The 19,347-nt window shown below is 42.5% G+C and overlaps 1 protein-coding gene and 1 pseudogene across 3 annotated transcripts in view; one reads left to right on the top strand and one right to left on the bottom strand.

Annotated features, from left to right (window-relative positions):
• Positions 1-330: 330 nt before the first annotated feature.
• LOC118008408 lies at positions 331-1,339 on the bottom strand (annotated as a pseudogene).
• Positions 1,340-13,752: 12,413 nt separating this feature from the next.
• The window catches only part of GLIPR1 (GLI pathogenesis related 1), a 21,832-nt gene continuing 16,237 nt past the window's right edge, over positions 13,753-19,347 (top strand). For all 3 annotated transcript variants that reach the window (XR_004678713.1, XM_035002113.1, XM_035002114.1), the window contains exons 1-2: positions 13,753-14,018; positions 15,244-15,486. Coding sequence is in view for 2 of the 3 variants with exons in the window: in XM_035002113.1 (XP_034858004.1) it covers positions 13,845-14,018; positions 15,244-15,486 (417 nt within the window). In the remaining variant the exon portion in view is untranslated. The remainder of the gene's footprint in view (positions 14,019-15,243; positions 15,487-19,347) is intronic.

Here is a 19,347-nt window from a genome sequence, read left to right as displayed (position 1 = left end):
ATGATTAAATCTAGCAACATTATACATTATGTAAGTACTTCATAAACACAAGCACTAATCTATTCATATTTATTTTTGCCTGTGTATCGATTTAGAAAGTATATTTATCCTTTCTATATTTACAATAATTTTAAAAGTTTAGCCATCACAATTATCTTAAGATAAATTGCTTTCAGAAAAGGGCTGTTTTTTTAAAAAATTTTTTTAAATATTTATTTATTTTAGAGAGAGAGAAAGAGAGAGAGCACACACACAGGTGCATGTGAGGGCAAGGTCGGGGGTAGAGGGAGAGGGAGAGAATTCTGAAGCAGCCTCAGCTCTGAGTGTCCAGGGGGCTCTTACTCCTTGGAGGCCATGTGGACCATAAGGTCCACCACCTGGTTGCTGTAGCCAAATTCATTGCCATACCAGGAAATGAGCTTGACAAAATGGTCATTGAGAGCAATGCCAGCCCCAACATTGAAGGTAGAAGAGTGGGTGTCACTGTTAAAGTTGCAGGAGACAACCTGGTCCTCAGTGAAGCCCAGGATGCCCTTGAAGGGATCATCTGATGCCTGTTTCACCACCTTCTTGATGTGATCATATTTGGCAGCTTTCTCCAGGTGGCAGGTCAGATCCACGATTGACACACTGGGGGTGGGGACACGGAAGGCCATGCCAGTGAGCTTCCCATTCAGCTCAGGGATGACCTTGCCTATAGCTTTGGTAGTGCCAATAGAAGCAGGGATGATGTCCTGGCAGCTCTTTGGCCATCACACCACCCAGAGGGGCTGTCCATGGTCTTCTGGGTGGTATTGATGGCCCGGACTGTGGTCATGAGTCTCCCCACAATGCCGAAGTTGTCATGGATAACCTTGGCCAGAGGGGCCAAGCAGTTGGTGATGCAGAAGGCATTGCTGACAATCTTGAGGGAGTTGTCCTACTTCTCATGGTTCATACCCATCACAAACATGGGGGCCTAAGCAGAAGGGGCAGAAATGATGACCCTCTTGGCCCCACCCTTCAAGTGAGCCCCAGCCTTCTCCACGGTGGCGAAGACCCCAGTGGACTCCACACCATACTCAGCACCAGCATCACCCCATTTGATGTTGGCAGGATCTGGCTCCTGGAAGATGGAGGTGGGCTTTCAAGTGATGACAAGTTTCCCATTCTCAGCCTTGAATTTGTACCATGGAGTTTGCCATGGGTGGAATCATACTGGAACATGTAGACTATATAGTTGAGGTCAATGAAGGGGTCACTGATGGTGACAATATCTACTTTGCCAGAGTTAAAAGCAGCACTGGTGACCAGGCGCCCAATATGGCCAAATCCATTTACTCCGACCTTCACCATGGTGTCTCAGGGATGTGGTTGGCACTGCACCAGAAGATGCAGCTATCGGGGCACCTGGGTGGCTCAGTTGATAAGCGTTTGCCTTCAGCTCAGGTCATGATCCTGGGGTCCTGGGATCGAGCCCCACATCGGGCTCCCTGCTCTGCGGGAGGCCTGCTTCTCCCTCTCCCATTCACCCTGCTTGTGTTCCCTCTCTTGCTGTGTCTCTCTCTGTCAAATAAATAAATAAAATCTTAAAAAAAAAAAAAAAGATGCAGCTATCTATCGAATGGGGAGGAACAGATAGCCTAGAATCTTCTAATAATGGGGCAAGGTAGCATTATCACCAACATCTTTCTAATCTTAATCTCATATTGATAAGAAACTTGAATTTACTATATAGTTTGCAGAATTATAAAAAATAGACTATTCTTGTAAGTACAGGTTTGTACACAAAGTTCCTAGTTGAAAATATTCCTAAACTCTATCGGTCCATACTTCTGTGTTAGTCACTATATTCATACTGCACATATATATATTTATTTAAAATGTCACTAATATAATGCAAGCCACACCTGCTATTTTAAATATTTTTGTAGCTACGTTAACAAAGTAAAAAGAAGCAGGTGAAATTAATTTTAATAACAGACTTTACTAACCCAACTTATCCAAAGTATTATTATTTCAACATTTAATCAATATTAAAAGTATTAAAGAGATATTTTACATCCTTTGTTTCATACTAAGTCTTTAAAATCCAGTGTATATTTTATACTTAGAAAACAATTCAATGTAGTCTAGCTACAGTCCCAGTGCTCAGAAGTCCCATGTGGCTAGTGGCTATGACACTAGATAGCACAAATTTAAAGACTCAGATCTTGCAATGCCCCAACTCTAGAGTACATCTTGTCCAATATCCCAACAGGTTTCTGTTTACTTAATATCATTTGAATTAGAGGGTATGTTGACTGAAGGTTTGCATCCCCTCCAGATTCATATGTTGATGCCCTAACCCCTGATGTTATGGTATTAGGAGGTAGGGCCTTTAGGAAGTAATTAAGTTTAGATGAGGTCGTGAACGTGGAGCCCCCATGAAGGGATTAGTGTCCCTATAAGAAGAGGAAGAAACCAGAGTTCTCTCATTCTCTCCACTATGTGATGACAGAGCGAGAAGGCAGCCCTCTACAAGCCAGAAAGAGGCCCTCACCACGAACTGAATCAGCCTGCACACAGATGGTGGGATGTCCCAGTCTCCAGAACTGTGAGAAATAAAGTTCTGTTGTATAAGCCACCCAGTCTGTACTGTTTATAACAGCCTGAGGGAACTAAGGCAGAGGGAAAGATAATAAGAGGTAATATAATGAAGACAAACTGCTTCTGCCTCATAGTTTAGAGGAAAAGGAAGACATGTATGTAAAGGGAAAAAGGGAACACAGAGGAAAGGAGAGTCAGAAAATGCAAGAGAGAATGGGCAACATTTGATTTGGGCCTTATGGGATGAGTAGGAGTTTGACAAAGAAAGAAGTAAAAAAATGACACTTGGGTCAAAAGGAACAGAAACACTGATTCAGAGAAGAACCTGGCATTCAGTTCCTGTCGAGAAGTTTAAGGAAGCTGAATTACAGGAGACCAGCTCCTCAGCATGTGTCAGTGGCTTAAGGATTGCAAAAGGTTTGGATACACCACTGCTCAAAATAAAAAAGTGTATCTGATTTAAAATTCTGAGGAACAAAAAACTGTGATGATGACCATCGACATGTTTTTTCTACTTTCTGTAGTTCTACTTAGTAAAAATTAAACCAGCACACATTCTTTGATCAAGGATCGGCTGACCAAGCTCGCAGGGAGATCCTAAAGTGAGAGTATGGAAGATACTGGTGTGAGCATACTTGCGGTTCCTGATCATTGGTATCTAGGCTAGATAGTGAAAAGGAACAAACAGGTTGGAGTCCGGGGGCATGATGGATGAGACAGTAAGATGAGAAGCTTTTGAGTCACCAAAAGCATAGACAGCAGATTTAGTAGCAGGGACTGTGCCAGAACTCAGGAGGTAGGAGGCAGTAGATTGTAGGAATTTGGAGGTAGAATAATTCCATTTGGAGTTTGGAAGTAGAGCAACTCTAGCTGATAAATCTATGTGAATGATTTCTTAAAATCAATGAAGTAGAGTGGGCTAAAAAGTTTGTGCTGGGTGTTAGATATCCAAATGGAGACAACAGTTATAGGCCATGGCCCAAGTCCTCAAGGACTAGAGGGGAGGTTTGAGGAGGATGAGGGTAAGAATGGAATTCAGTGCAAATGGATGTTGTGTACTCACAAAATCTTACTGAGGAAAGCTTGTGTAGCAATGGAAGCAGGTAGAAAGCTGGGAGAATTTTAGTCCCAACATCCTAAGATACAGGGAATGAGAGTGAATAAGTGCCTTCAGCCTAAGTACTTTGCCAGAGATAAGTTGTCATTACAGCAAAGAGAAGCCACGTGGTGTAAAATAGTGGTTCTTAAACTTTGGCCATATCCCAGAAACACTGGCAAGAGCTGATTAAAAGCACTGACTAATTGTCATGATGTGGACTGTCAAGTGTAAAAGGTGTATGAGTCATTGGTATAAAGAAGAGAGATGAGGGGCACCTGGGTGGCTCAGTTGGTTAAGCAACAGCCTTCGGCTCGGGTCATGCTCCCAGGGTTCTGGGATTGAGACCCACATCGGGCTCCCTGCTCAGGGTGGAGTCTGCTTCTCCCTCTGCCTCTTCCCCCTTCCCCCGGCTTGTGCTCTCTCTTGTTCTCTCTCTCTCAAATAAATAAATAAAATCTTCAATTAAAAAAAAAATGAAGAAGGGAGATGACCCTTAGTTTAATACACTTCTTTCATTTGCTGTGAACTTGAGCAGATTACTTAACACTGGCCCTCAATTTCCTCATCAAAAATTTAGCTACAGAATACATACTTTCCAGGATCCGAATGAGGTAAACATTAACTGAGAACATGGTGGGCCACAGTAAAATGGAAAGTATAAGATCATGGATCTCTGTGTTGTGAAGGGACCATCACCATGGTAGTGACCGGCAGAAGAGAGCCACCCTCTTTGTTTAAGTGGAATAGTCCAGAGTACAACTATCTGGCTTCCCAGCATTGGGCAGCGTAAAAGCACAATGGCAGAAGGTGAAGGCTTGTTGCTATGGTAACTACATACCAGCTCTCTCAGCTTCCCCACAGGAGAGCTCCTCTTCCTGTACACAATATGCAGTTCGCACCAAGCTCTTTGCTGAGCTACTGAGAGCCTGGTAGTATAGCTGCGGAAGCATGTAAAGCATGCTCTGAGATCGCCCCCGTGGAGAGGCCCTGAAGGCACTTGATGGAGTGCAAAGTAAGAGCTTCTCTCTTGCCTTCTTCAAATCAGAACGGCATCACTCTGTGAGAAACAGAAAAGAGAGCATCAGGGAGATTTTTATGCTAAAACTGAATTAACTCATATTTGGACTCTTACCAAACTAAGAAATGCAACCAGAGGATGTAAAGCTTCAGTAAATGTTTTCCTCTGAAACAGATCTAGCTTCGGGAAGTTTTTAGAAATGTGTATACATATTTCTTGTGTATATATATAGGAAGAGAAGTGTGGCAACATTTAAGAGTGTAGAAATGTATGTTACTCATTTCTCATGCTGTCATTATCTTTGAGTTCATATTTTTAAAAGTGACTACTCTGTTTAAGGTTGAGCAGAATTGATCCCAGTGCTTATAAATTTCGTTTGGATGCTGTCTCTCTTGTTATGCCAAAGGCAAAATTGAGAAATTCCACTATGACTTCCTTTTTGGAAAAACCGTTCCTTGATGTCTGTGTGGCTGAAGCTGAAGTCAGGAAGTGATCAACTAAAGTCTGGCATACAAAAGGATAGAAAACAGGAAGTACTTAAATATGTATGTTAACATGACACTCTTCTTGATGGGACTTCATTCCTGTTCTTGACTGGACCTCAACCTTGCCCCCCACCCCATCCTTGCCAGACCTGCATAGGCTAGCTTTATCAACAATCCTATCAGTTGAGAGTATCAGGGAGCAAGAATTCCCATCCACTTCAAGGTCCTTCTAGCTGGACTAAGAATCTGAGTGACATGAAACAGACTAACAGGAGAAAATAAAATTTAATAATGTATGTACAGGGAATCCACATAGACATGGAAATTCCAAAGGCAGTCAAGCAAAATGAGGTATATATGTCATTTTGAATTAAGGAGAAAGGGGTAGAGGTCTAGGACTTCAGAGGAAAGGACTGTATTTCACAGGGTGATAAGAAGAACGGATATTTGGTAATTAGATGTTTGCCCTGACATACAGATGGTTCACTCAGATAACGTTTATCTCTGCTAAGAACCTTGTTTTGGGAAAGACCCCCAGTTTAGTTTCTTCTACTTAGTTAAGGAAGGGGCAAAACTTTCTCTTGCATTCACAGGGTCTTGATTACCTTCAACTCAAAATAATCTTCAGCTTCAAAATAATCTCAAAATAATCCTCCAAAGCGGCCCATCTTGAGGCGGCCTTCCCTTGGCCCCTATATGAGAAGCTCTCCCTCACCCTTGATATATGATTAGCCTCAATATCTAATCAAATTCCTCACAGTCTGCAGGCTATACTTCTTAGAGCAACACCCAGGTCTGGCTGATAAGAAAACCATCACCACTGTGGCTGAGTAACGTCATCAGCAGGATTCTTCTACAACTGGGGGCCAGCAACTCTAGAAAGCTACCACCTTTTAAACTGCAACCCCCAGAGGCTGTACGTGTCTGTTGCCACTCATCCAACAAAAAATGGAAACAGTGTGGGGGCTATTCATGTTGCTCATCTCCAAATCAAAGTCTTGGAGGGTTTTGAGCAAAAGAGTGACATAACTGACTTCTATACAGAAAGGATACTTCTGACTGCTGGCAGGAGAATATAAGGTAGGGGCAGGGGAGGAAGCAAGGAGACTACTTAGGAATGTAATGCAATAATCCAGGTTGGAGGTGAAGATAGGATGCTAGAAAAGGGAGTGGTGAGAAGTGGATGAATTCCAGATATATTTCAATCAGATTTGCTAATGGATTACATGTAATGGGTGAAACAAAAATCAAAGGGGACTCCAAGATTTTGGCTTGAGAATTTGGAAGACTGGGTTGTAATATACTGAGAATGAGTAAGAGACAGGCGGGACTAGCTAGGGAGAGATATGTAGGGGGCTATGGGACCAGGCTCACAAAAATCACAAAAATGTGGAGGTGTAAGGAAACCAGAGATAAGGGAACAAACTAGACCACCCTGCCCTAGGTGTGTAGGCAGAGCATCTTTTTTATGATAGACACCTGTGACCAACAAAGAATAACCAGACCCTAAAAAAGAAGTAAGCCATTAAAGATGTTATCGCCAGTCCTTACTCAAGCCAAGACATCATAAGAATGATAAGGCCACAAGCTTCCTCGTCAGTTCTAAATAAAAGACTGTCAGTGGAGGCCCTCAGCGGCAACCCTGTCAGGATCCCTCTCACTCCTGGGAGCTTTTTCTGTATCCTTGCTTAATAAACTTCTATTGCTTTACTCACTCTCCTTTGTCTGAGAGATTTATTCTTCAACTCCGTGAGACAAGAACCTAGCTCTCCCTCTTCAAGATGGGAAAGATGATGCATGGAGATGACAAGTAGCAGCTGAATACATGACAGGAGCTCAAGGTTGAAGATAGAAAAAAAGAAAATGCTTTGCATAGTGGCTAGTACCTATAGGACAGTGGGTAGGGATTTTCTGTTGGATCTAAGTACAATTCTGGGCATACCTGGGCTTGTTTGGTCAAAATCCTATTTTCATGAAGACTAAGGAGCCTTCTAGAGGGAACTCAGACTAAGTTTGAACCAACAGAAAATTCTTTAGACCTTGACAGTGAGAAAAGATTCTGAACAGCATGGGGACTATCGCTTGGATTTACCTCTTAATCTATACACCATTAGAACACAGACGGGGCAGGGGGGGAGGGCGGTAAGTAAAAACTACAAGGCAAGCACCTGGGCATGGAGCACTGCTTTGAGACCCATCCTTATGGCCTGGCTCCTTTATGGAATAGTGACCACACAAGAGAAAAGACTAGAAAAGTAGCATGTGCCTTGAAAAGTAGCGTAAGCTATTGGTGGAAATGGATTTACTCATCAGCTAATGTAAAACAAATCCTTTGCAGGCAGTGAGGGCAAGAAACAGTGGAGTGTACATTACTATCCTAACTTGTTGTGGTTGGCTCTGCTTGGGGAAGAAAACTGGTTAGGGTATGTATTTTCACTAATAAAGAGTTGAAGAAAATGAAGAAATTCAGAACAAATCTCCCCAAAATATGCCACTTTGTCATGTAGACTATTTTGAGCTGAAGACAATCAAGACCCTGTGGGCTCAAGGGAAACTTTGCCCCTCCCTTAACTGCCTAGAAGAATCTAAATTGGGAGTCTCTCTTAGAATAGAAGTTATTATCAGAGGGACACCCGGCTGGCTCAGTCTGTAGAGCATGCAACTCTTGATCTCAAGGTTGTAAGTTCCAACCCCAAGTTGGGTATAGAGATTACTTAAAAATAAAATCTTTTAAAAAAAAAAAGAATAAAAGTTATTGCCAGAGATAAATTTATCTGAGTGACTCATGAGTATGGCAGGACAAACATCTAATTATCAAACATCTCCTATTCTTATTGCCCTGAGAATTGCCCTCCCCTTTTTTGGAGCCCCTGACCTTTACCCCATTCCTTAGCTCAGGATGACACATTTACCTCATTTTACCTCTCTGTCTTTGAACCCCTTATGTATGTGGGATTCCCATACACAGGAAATTAAATTTTATTTTCTCCTGTTAATCCATCTCCTGTCAGTTTAATTCTTAGATCAGCCAGAGGAACTTTTGAAGGGGAGAGGAAAATTTTCCTCTCCAACAAAAGGAAAGTAGTAGGAGTACAAAAGACTGGATTATTTCTTCCCTTAGGTCTAAAAAATTTGAAAAGATACCACATGACAGAATCCTTAGTAATGAAGGGGAGCAAAATTTGCCACTCCAAAATATGTCTCTTTGGCATGAGGATTATCTTGAGCTGGTTATATTTAAGAAATTGCAGAACAGAAAAGCTCTGAAAACTGAGTAGATATTACCCTTTTGTAGGAAATATTTACATTTACAAGGGAAATCTCCATTTGTTAGCCTCTCCCCATCTCTGCCACCCCCCCATAAGAAGAGAGGGATGCTCCTTAATTTCTAGAAACTCTTATAAATGGAGAGGGCAATGATTTAAATCAATACCCTTGTTTACTGTGCCTTTCTGGGTAACCTCCCATAACTGACTTTCTCCTCCCCGCAACATCTTCTGTCTTTCCGTATTTAAGGCAGTGGCTTGGGCCATTTCAGGGACTTACTCAGTTTTCCTGGGTATCTTTCGTGTATACATGTTATTAAACTTCTGCTTATTTTCCAGTGTTAATCTGTTTTTTCATTATAGGAGGTGTCTCAGCCAAGAATCTAGAAGGGTAGTGAGGAAATACTTTTTCCTCCTCCACAGTTACAAGAAAAGATTCAAGATAGTTATAGTTATGCTTGAATGCACAAATATAATCAACCTCATCCTGAGAACTACATATAACCCCAAGCTCCCAGTCATCCAAGCTAGACAAGACATGAAAGTAAAACTAAACTTTATAAAATTACAAGTCTTAAGAAGGCAATTGTTTTTTGAAAATGCATCTTCAATTGTTGAGTAGAGAAAAATGTATTGAAAAGAGAGAGAAAAGAAATGTATAATGCAGCTAAAAACTTCAAAACATAAAAGCAGAAAAGTATTTCAGTCTAACAAATGAAAATGCCAATATTCCTGCTTTGTATATTATCTTAGAAGAAATGAGTATATTTTTTAGTAGGAGCATGTCTCTAGTCCAGTGCGTTTGTGTGAGAAGGACCTTTGAATGAAAAGTGGCATTTGCCTACCATTCTCCATTTAATCTCCAAAGATGTTTAAAACTAATTATAAAATATCATTATGGGTAATTGAGTCCATCTATTTCTAAAATTAGGAAAATAAATAATTTAGATTATCCAAATGAATATCAAATGCAGTGGCATAAAAAAATCACAAGATAAAGAATCTATTAAGAAACAAATCTAACACCATTCTGAATAATTTGCATCAAAATCCATTGTGAATCTATTGCAATAATTTTTATACTGTCAAGATATATTTTTTCTAACAATTAACTTATCTAAATGTAATGCCATAAAGTATGAAAATGTTCTAGGTTAAACTTACTTTCATTTGTACCTATGGGATGTACATGTGCCTACCTAGGTTATTAAAAGGAAGTAATAATAATAGTTAATAGAGGTAGTATTTGTGTGCCTTGCATGCACTGAACTTTTTTTTAACAAATAATTTCTTATCAATTCAATGAAGTGGATGTTATTACTCTCCCATTTTAAAGATAGAGAAGCCAAGGCACAGAGGAGTAAAAGGCTCAGTTCTACAGCCAGTGCATGGGACCTGATTTGAACCTAGATCGTTTAAAGAACTTGTGCTTGGGGACACTTAGGTGGCTCAGTCGGTTAAGCATCTGCCTTCGGCTCAGGTCATGGTCCCAGGGTCCAGGTCTTGAGTCCCACGTCAGGATCCCTGCTCAGTGGGGAGCCTGCTTCTCCCTCTTCCTGCCCCTTTCTCTGACAAATAAATAAATTAAAGGGGAAAAGAAAAAAAGAACCTGTGCTCTTAACTGCAAACAGGATTTGCAATCAGGCAGACCCGATGTTACCCTCTCAGTAGTGCCCTGCTCTTGGTCCAGGTGTTTAACTTCTTTATGTCTCAAAACTGGGATATGTAAAATAAGGATAATAATGTATATCTCACACAGCTGTTGTGAAAGCACAGTGAGATGATGAACATGAACAAGCTCAGCCTGGTGCTTGCCGTCACTGCTGCCACGTGGCCTAAACTCAGGTAGTTTCAAATGTCAGGTTCTTTCTGTAAACATGTGTAAGCTCAAGCTGTGGGAGCCTGGTTAGGCAAAGGCTATTTTCCTCATCCCAACCTCAATATTGGATGCTATGCTACTATGAAAGCAAGTCTTAGGGGCGCCTGGGTGGCTCAGTCGGTTAAGCGTCTGCCTTCGGCTCAGGTCATGATCCCAAGGTCCTGGGATCGAGCCCCGCATCGGGCTCCCTGCTCGGCGGGAAGCCTGCTTCTCCCTCTCCCACTCCCCCTGCTTGTGTTCCCTCTCTCGCTGTATCTCTCTCTGTCAAATAAATAAATAAAATCTTTAATAAATAAATAAATAAATAAATAAAAGAAAGAAAGAAAGAAAGAAAGTCTTAGACAAATTCTGCTAAATGTCTAACCATTCATTAGCAAGCAGTTACAAAAACAGTTCTGTTCTGTCCCTAGATGCTCCAACCATTCACCTGTATGAGAGGCTTGCCCAAGACCCGTTCTCAAGTCTGGATCAAGTTCTTCAGATAGAGCAGGGGACCGGGGTCTCAGTAAGAGAGTGTGCTTGGCTGTTTCTCTTAAACCTCCATGCAATGGCGGAAGGGCATGTTCAATCTTCCTACGCACCATCCATTTTGAATTGTGTTCATTTTGCCAATGGAAATTGTTAACATCCTTACCCTAGTTAACAAACTCTCTCGGGTGTCAGTTTTCATAACTGTATGTGAAATGCTCCAAGCACCTTTGGACTATGGATTCCTGATTAGAGTCCTTCAGTGCTAACTAATGGTTCCTAGGATGTGGATTAGAGTTAACTCGTACACACGGGCATCCATACCACTGGCTTATACCAAGTTATTATTGTGTGAGGTATTATCACACAGACAATATAACCGTGTCGTGTTTGTGTTAGGTTAATATTATAATCCTTCCCCCTTTCTGGACCCTTTCCCTTTGTCCATCCCCACCCACCTCCTATCCTCAATGTAGTAGGTGACTAGCACCTCTTGAAACCAAAATATTTACAGATTCTAATTAGGGAGGCATGGGGATATAGGGCATTCTACATCATTGCTCCCCAAGAAATAAGAAAGTTCATCATGGATCTAAAAAAAAAAAAAAAGTGTCAAGAACAACACAGAGCAAGGCTGAGATTTTTCCCATAATATATACAATTATCTCCAGCTATCCAAACTGTTGTGGTTTTTTTGTTTTTTGTTTTTTTTAGAAGGTTCCTGAGTAAAACATGCTGGGATAGAGAGCCCTACCTCATCATTCATTGACAAGCCTTTAGTCTTCTATCTATGCATGGGTTTATCAGCAGTGAGTATGTGTTAATTTGTGTATGATTATAGAGATCCCATGGTTCTCCAAAATAAAAATGTTTTAGTTTTTCTTTCTGATTAAAAAAGATATTATATGCTCACTGTAAAAATATTTCCATAATACAGAAAAGACTAAGGAAAATACAAAAAAATCTAAACTGCCGCCATTCAGAGATAAACACTGAAAACAAAGCTCTTTCTTAACATACATTACTTTTCAAAGAGACCATGGCAAAGACCCAGGGTAAAGAGAGGAAAGACTCAGCAAAGTTGTAAGCCTTCTTGAAAAGAAGTGGAGGCTTGCATTTGCTCCTAGCTCAAAGTTCCTGTTCTGAGTAAACCACTTCCGTGGGCTTTTGTTGTGAAAAGTTTTGTTGTGGAAATTAGGACCTTGGAGGGTTTTAGCTCCGAGGAGCTAATTTACTTTGCATAATAATGTAAAAATGGTCTCAGTAATGGCAGACTTTCCCTTTTGCTTATTATTTTCAAGAAATTAGAGAAAAAAATTGGATTAGTTCCTTACAGTACCAAGACAATATGGCTTACTCTTGGAAGGTATATGTATACAATGGGGATTGTTCAAACGGTCACAAAATGTCACTGAATTTCCTCGTTTGCAAGGTTTTATTTTTCTTGTTCTGGTGTTCAAAATTCAGTCTAGCTCATAGACTCAGAAGAAGGTGGGAAGCTGCAGCAGGCCTGCCTCCCACCTCAAGCTGCAGGAAGGTCTCACTGTTGACGATCACTGCCTTGATCAAAAGGTTGCCTCTGAGCCCTAGACTAGGGGTCTTAGGTCAATAGACTGGAAAGGAATGCTAGTACAAATTAGGCCGCCTGGACACAACTGAGATTATATATGAGTACTTTGTGAGGTTATATTGGGGGGCAATAATTCCACTTTAGAGTTCTGTAATGTTTCCTTTTAAGAATTTCCATTAAAGGGACGCCTGAGTGGCTCAGTCAGTTAAACGTCTGCCTTTGGCTCAGGTCATGATCCCAGGGTCCTGGGATCGAGTCCCGCATTGGGCTCCTTGCTTAGCAGGGAGCCTGCTTCTCCCTCTGTCTGCCACTCTCCCTGCTTGTGCTCTCTCTTTCTTTCTCTGACAAATAAATAAAATTATTATAAATTATTATAAAATTATTTCCATCTTTCTCTAAGCCAAGGACCCTCTTGGCTGGTCCTGTGGGACCCCCTCTGGGTACCTGGACCTGGCCTGCCTGCATCAGATATGTGGTCCCTGTCCCCTCCAGTTCTCTTCACCTCCTTACCCTTTTTTCACTTGATCAACACCAGTCTGACTCCAGCTCAGCAAAGACGTCACTGCTGTTGTAGGAAGCCATTTTGACCCTTCCCAGGTTGGGTTAAGCATCCTCTGTAAGTCCTTAGCCCCGAGTGCTTTCTTCTACCTAGACCTTCAACTGTCTCTGTCCTTGTCACCACTGTCTCACAGCTCCTACTTCTCTGAACTCCTGGAGGGCGGGTGTTTATCTCATATTACGAAACTGAATACCCAGAGCCGAATTTAATACGTGTTAATATATTAGCTAGTTCATTGGATCCTCCCAAATCCTCTCTGATTAAGGGGCTAGAAAAAGTTTTATTGGCCTCATTCAGTAAATAGGCAGCTGAGGATTACAGTTTGGTAACTTGTCCAAGTCTTACAGCTAGTGAGGAACAGAACTTAAACTAAAATGTGAAATTGAGACGAGTGCTCTCTCTACCATTTCTCTCTCTCTCTCTCTGCCCTCTCTTTCCCTTGGTTACACACACACACACACACACACACACACCCCATCGTGAATGAATTCTATGTCAAGTTAAGATGTTAGCCAGATATTCCAACCGATATGACTCTTACAAAGTTTTTGAAAAGCATTTTGCAAGACGTTTATGGAAGAAATATGTTTTTATTTAACCACCAGAACCTCCGTAAAAATTGAGACTGTTATTTCTGGAGATTCTAGAATTTCCCTTGGAAATATCCCCTAACTCAAAAGAAAGTCTGATGCAGCCTCACAAAAATCTATGTTATAATAGGTGCTGTGTTACTGAGAACCACTGCAAAGGCGGGGTTAAAAGCCCCAAAGTGGCGGCAAACCATATATGGAGAAACCCATTTCTTTAAACTTGTGATGAACTCATGTTCTGCTTTTTGTTTTTTTCTCGAAGCTGAAGTCAGTAAAACCGAGAGAGGCACACACGTCAGGACCAGCCGTGGCTCTGGGGTCCACCCTCCAGGCAGACCGAGCATGCGAGTCACACTTGCTATGACAGTTTGGATCGTTTCTGTAGTTCCCAGTCACGCATATACAGCAAGCAGTTTGCCAGATACCGAAAATGAAGATTTCATCAAAGACTGTGTTCGGATTCATAACAAGTTCCGATCAGAGGTGAATCCAACAGCCAGTGCTATGCTATACATGGTAAGGAAAAGAGCAGTATTCGTGGCATAAGTAAGTAAAAGACAACTAATGTGTACTGACGTGGGAGGTAAATCCTTGCTAACCCGGGATGCTCTTTTTTTTCATCGTGATTCATGTGTGCAGTAAATTCATAATCTGTGATCAAAATGAATCCGGTTCAGCTCTGTTGACTCATCTCTTGCAAGCAGGCTCAGCAAGTACATTTTATTTCTCTCTTTTAGATACTTCCTTTCCTCTGGTCATAGATAGATTTTTGCTTTTTTTTTTTTTTTTTTGTCACTTTCTTCCCTGTTAATTTTTGAAGGTTTTGTTGTTTGTTTATGTTGTCTCTAAGTTTGCCTTTTTTTTTTTTTTTTTTTTTTTTGCTGCTGGCAGAGTATTGGCTTTCTCAGGAAGGCAGCATGGCATCTCAAGAAAGGATGTAATTTTGAATCGGTCAGGCTTGGGTTTGGGCCCAGCTCTGTGGCTGTGAGCAGGTTTTTAACGTGTCTGGGCTCTTTAGGGTAGGGCCTATTGTGCTTATTAAATTATATCAACTGTGTGAAACACAGCATATAATATTCTGCACGTAATAGGCCCGCAGTGAAATGTTGATCTGTGTCCCTCATTTAGATTCTGAATTCCACAAAACTCCATCATCAGCTTTCCCACTGGCCCTATAGGGTAGTGGAAGACCAGAATGAGACCCCTATTCCAGTTGTCACCCTCATCACACCTCATTCCCTTTCAAACTCTCACTTTGCTCACTCCAGTTACGTTGTTTGGTAAGAATTTTCATTCTTTTTGAATGGAAAGGAATAAGAGCTTCATTCAGGAGGCTGGCCACCTGGGGAGGAAGCCCCCTCTGGTCCAAAAGCCGGCTCTACACTTTCTGTCCACGAGGGTTTTAAAGGGACAGGATGCGGTTAATCAGCGAGGGGGTGCAGTGGCCTGTAACGTTTCCTGATTCCCGTAGGCTTGGTGGTACCTATTTACAGCCTACAGGGCTTGAGGGTTGTGCAAGAAGTGTAATTCTTGTTCTGCGACGTGTGAGGGCTTCCTGTTCTCTCATTAATGGTAGGAAGCTGAGTCACCCGCTGATCAATCCGCTTTCTCATCTTCCAGTGTCTACGCTGATCGCTCTTCAACTCTTTTTCCTCCCTGTAGTTGAAAGATCTTTACAAAATCCAATTTTCATTCTTGACCCTCCTATTGTTTAATGTTTTTTTTTTTTTTTTTTTGGCAGACGTGGGACCCAGCACTAGCCCGAATTGCAAAAGCATGGGCAAAAAACTGTCAGTTTGCACACAACAGACAGCTGCAGTCGAACAAGCTGCACCCGAATTTCACTTTCGTGGGAGAAAATATCTGGACTGGGTCTGTATCCATATTCTCTGTGTCTTCAGCCATTACCAAATGGCACAGTGAAATTCAGGACTATGACTTCGAGACTCAGAAATGCACCAAGGTCTGTGGCCATTACACTCAGGTAAGCGTCTGCCCTGTATTCTCTTTTTTTAAGATTTTATTTATTTATTTGACCGAGAGACACAGCGAAAGAGGGAACACAGGCAGGGGGAGCGGGAGAGGGAGAAGCAGGCTTCCCGCTGAGCAGGGAGCCCGATGCGGGGCTCGATCCCAGGACCCTGGGTGTCGAAGGCAGACACCCAATGCCTGAGCCACCCAGGCGCCCCTGCCCTGTATTCTCTTGAAACATCTTTTCAAGGGCAAAGAGAAAACTGGAATCGGGTGTTAAGAAAGTATATAGTTAAGCTGGTGCACCTGAAAATATGAAAGAGTAGGGGTTGCAAGCTTCCTTCAAAAATAAATAAATGGGGCAAACTTCCATAGCAGGGGAGGTCATGCTTGAAGAGTTCAGTTATGTGCGTAAACCTAAAACGTGAGGCTCACCGATCTGGACAGACTTTGGATGTTTCGGTAACAGCAACCCCCCTGGGGGACTTGATTCCATTTGTGAGCCATCAGAGGATGTGGTGAGTGAATGGATTTTCAGGGATGCGTCCTCTATGGAACTGGAGGCACTTGATTTGGGACTCTAAAATTGGGAGACATAAGCGTCTCTGACAGAAGCTTCAGTTCCATATGCTCCCATTCCTCCGGGCGTGGGCAGAGAGCCTACCGTGTGTCGCCTGAGGACGAGAGAAACAACAGTGGAGAGGCCAGCATGTAAGCTTGTGTAAACCATCCTGTGGCTATTCTGCCCCCCAAATCTACAGGATTTAGTCCCAGTGGTCACATTCAGAGGCTCCCATTGAGATTTTTTTTTTTTTAATTGAAGCTGGTTTGGTTTCCTAACCCTAATGCATGTTTGCAACACATGGAAACAAATCCCTCAGGTAGACCATCTTCTATGGTCTTCTTACTCTGCTGCCTCCCTATCCCAGCCACATTTCATTTATTTACTTTTATTTCCTGGCATCTTTGCCAAGCCAATAACTAACGGTGCTGAACCCACGCCTGACTGGTTCTAATGTACAAAAATGTGTTGAAATGAGGTATGAGGGCAAAAACATTTCTAACAAGGTAGTTAACTTGGAATAACAGGTGTTTTTTTTTTTAAAGATTTTTTTAAATTTATTTATTTAACAGAGATATAGAGAGAGCATAAGTAGGCAGAGCGGCAGACAGAGGAAGAGGGAGAAGCAGGCTCTCCACCGAGCAGGGAGCCCGATGCGGGGCTCGATCCCAGGACCCTGGGAGCATCACCCGAGCCGAAGGCAGTCGTTTAACTGACTGAGCCACCCAGGCGCCCCAGAATAACAGGTGTTTTTAAAGAGTGAGATGTTGTTGGAAAAACTCTCAATGAAGTTCAGCCATATAGAGCCTCTGGTCTCATTACAGGTAAAACAAGGTTGGCATCACTATTTATTATTATGATGTGAGGGGAATGGAAGATTTCAGTGACATTTTCACCTCAAGATTATTGTAAGCAAGGAAGAGGTATCAAACCACGAGTAGCATTGGTCCCTTTCTTGAAAATATAAATAAGGTTCCTCTAGACTTATCCCATAAACCATTCATCTTGGCTTATGTTCACAAAAAATTGTAACCAGAAAGTTGATTCCATAAGAATCCTACAAGTCCTCGAGGGCCAGGAAGCTAACTCCAGGTTGTTTACAAGTGGTACCTGGTACCATTAAACATTGCGCTGTTTAAATCTCCAAAAATAATTGTCAGTTTGAGGGTACTGACTCTCACTCAGTCCGTGTTTAAGCTTCTACCCTGCACGCGGTACTGTTGCAAGGCACTCCCTGGTCATATGTCTTTGTGCAGACGCCTGCCAAACAGAGCCCGGGGCAATGGCTTTCTGTCCTACCACATTACTGAGGAGTACAATCACCAAGAAGTCAAAGTGAGGAGAAATGCGGGGTGGGGCAGGGAATGAGGGACACAGATGGCAATGGCCCCTGACCCTTAGGAGGCGAGCTTCTGTGAGGAGAGACGTGTGTAAGTGGATGTAATGTGGCGCACGGTTGGCACATTGTGGAGAAACTGACAAGGTGCCATGTGGGCAAAGAGGACACGGCAACGTATGTGGCCAAAGGGAGGTCTGGAGACGTAGGAGTTGTTCATACAGCAGGAGCCAAATCAGTTGGTTCTTGAAAACTAAGTGAGAGTTTATCAAATGAAAAGGAAAAGGAAGAGAACTCTTGGCAAAATTAACAAGGTGTACAGTGGGTACAAATGAGCCCCGTACTTCAGAAGAATAGCTAGGAGCTCACCACAGCGAATATCTGCAGATCAAAGGACTGTTAAACTGAACACAGACTCCTAAACCATGCAAGTCAGTACACTCCACATCCATGATTCCAGGGACTAAAAACAAGAGGAGGAAACTTGATTTTATGTCATCTAGACCTGAGATTTCAGAGATGGCCTTCCCCAAATTAGCTGTGCTTACTTGTAAATTTTTCCCTTCCATCTAGGACAAAAAAAGGAGGGCCAACATTTCAGACCTGAGAAAACTCATTTCCTTGCATACGGGTATCAGAGCCCAAGCTGAGTGATCCTAACCTGCTCTCTCTTAAGAGACCACTACGTTCTACTCCCAATTCTGAAGAGTAAGCCTTATCCTGGAGAGGAAGTCCAGGGACACCCTGGGTTTGGGATAACACAACCCGCAGCAACCACTTTTAAGTGTGCTACTTAGCTCTCCGTGGTTTAAGATCTCATTCAAATCTCACCACAAACCTGTCAGAGAGCCGCAATCATCCATAGATGAGTCAACAGGCTCAGGGAAATGAAGAAGTTGTTTTCCTAGACCTTGCGTCCTTGCCTCTGTGCACCTAATCTCAGCTGGTCTGCAGGGGACCCCCTGAGCACCAGCCCTAATCCCCCCGCAGGGTCCCATTTCTGCTCCAAGATGAAAGAAACTATCATGAACCAGGAGAAACTCGCCAAACTGCAAGCACACGTGCGCATCGGTGGGAAAGGAACTGCCCACTGGAAGAAGGTGGTGCATAGAACAGCTACAGCAGATGATAAAAAAACTTCAGGTCTCCTTAAAGAAGCTGGGGGTAAACTATCTCTGGATTGAAGAAGTGACTACGTTCACAAACCAAGGAACAGTGATCCACCTTCACAACCAGTAAGTTCAGGCATCCCTGGCAGCAAACACTTGCGCCATCATAGGCTGTGCTGACGGAAATGCTACCCAGCGTCTTCAACCCACCTGGTGCAGACAGGCTGCCTAGTTCAGGAAGATGGGCTGAAGCTCGGCCCACACAATCTGTGGACGGAAAAGCATCACTTGCTATAGGAGAGGAAGAGGAGGAAGTTCCAGATCTTGTGGAATTTTTTTTAAAGATTTTATTATTTATTTGACAGAGAGAGAGAGAGAACAAGCAGGGGGAGAGACAGAGGGAGAAGGAAAAGCAGGCTCCCCACAGAGCTGAGAGCCCGACGTGGAGACTCGATCCCAGGACCTGGAGATCATGACCTGAGCCGAAGGCAGACACTTAACCACGAGCCACCCAGGCGCCCCTGGATCTTGTGGAATTTTGATGAGGCTTCCAAGAATGAAGCAAACTGATCTGACTCATCTTCTGAAGAAGATAAAACTTATTACTGTGAGCTGCTATTTTATATGATGACTACTTTTTAAAATTTTGTTCATGGATCTGATGAAATCTGGATCTCTAATATTTTTTAAGCCCAAGCCTCTTGGCCACTGTAGCTCTTTTCAGTTTTTGCTTAGACACAATTCATTCTTTGCAGCTATTAAGCTGAAGAAGCCTCAGGATAAAGTTTGAAACAAGGTTAATAAAGATCTTTGCCTAGTGGAAGAAGAAGAAGAAGAAGAAGAAGAAGAAGAAGAAGAAGAAGAAGA

Source organism: Mirounga leonina, unplaced genomic scaffold (genome assembly GCF_011800145.1).
Source record: "Mirounga leonina isolate KUSES-001 unplaced genomic scaffold, KU_Mleo_1.0 Mir_126, whole genome shotgun sequence".
Taxonomy (NCBI): Eukaryota; Metazoa; Chordata; class Mammalia; order Carnivora; family Phocidae; genus Mirounga; species Mirounga leonina.
The sequence above is the reverse complement of the archived record's forward strand: the minus strand, read 5'-3'. Positions and strand labels throughout refer to the sequence as shown.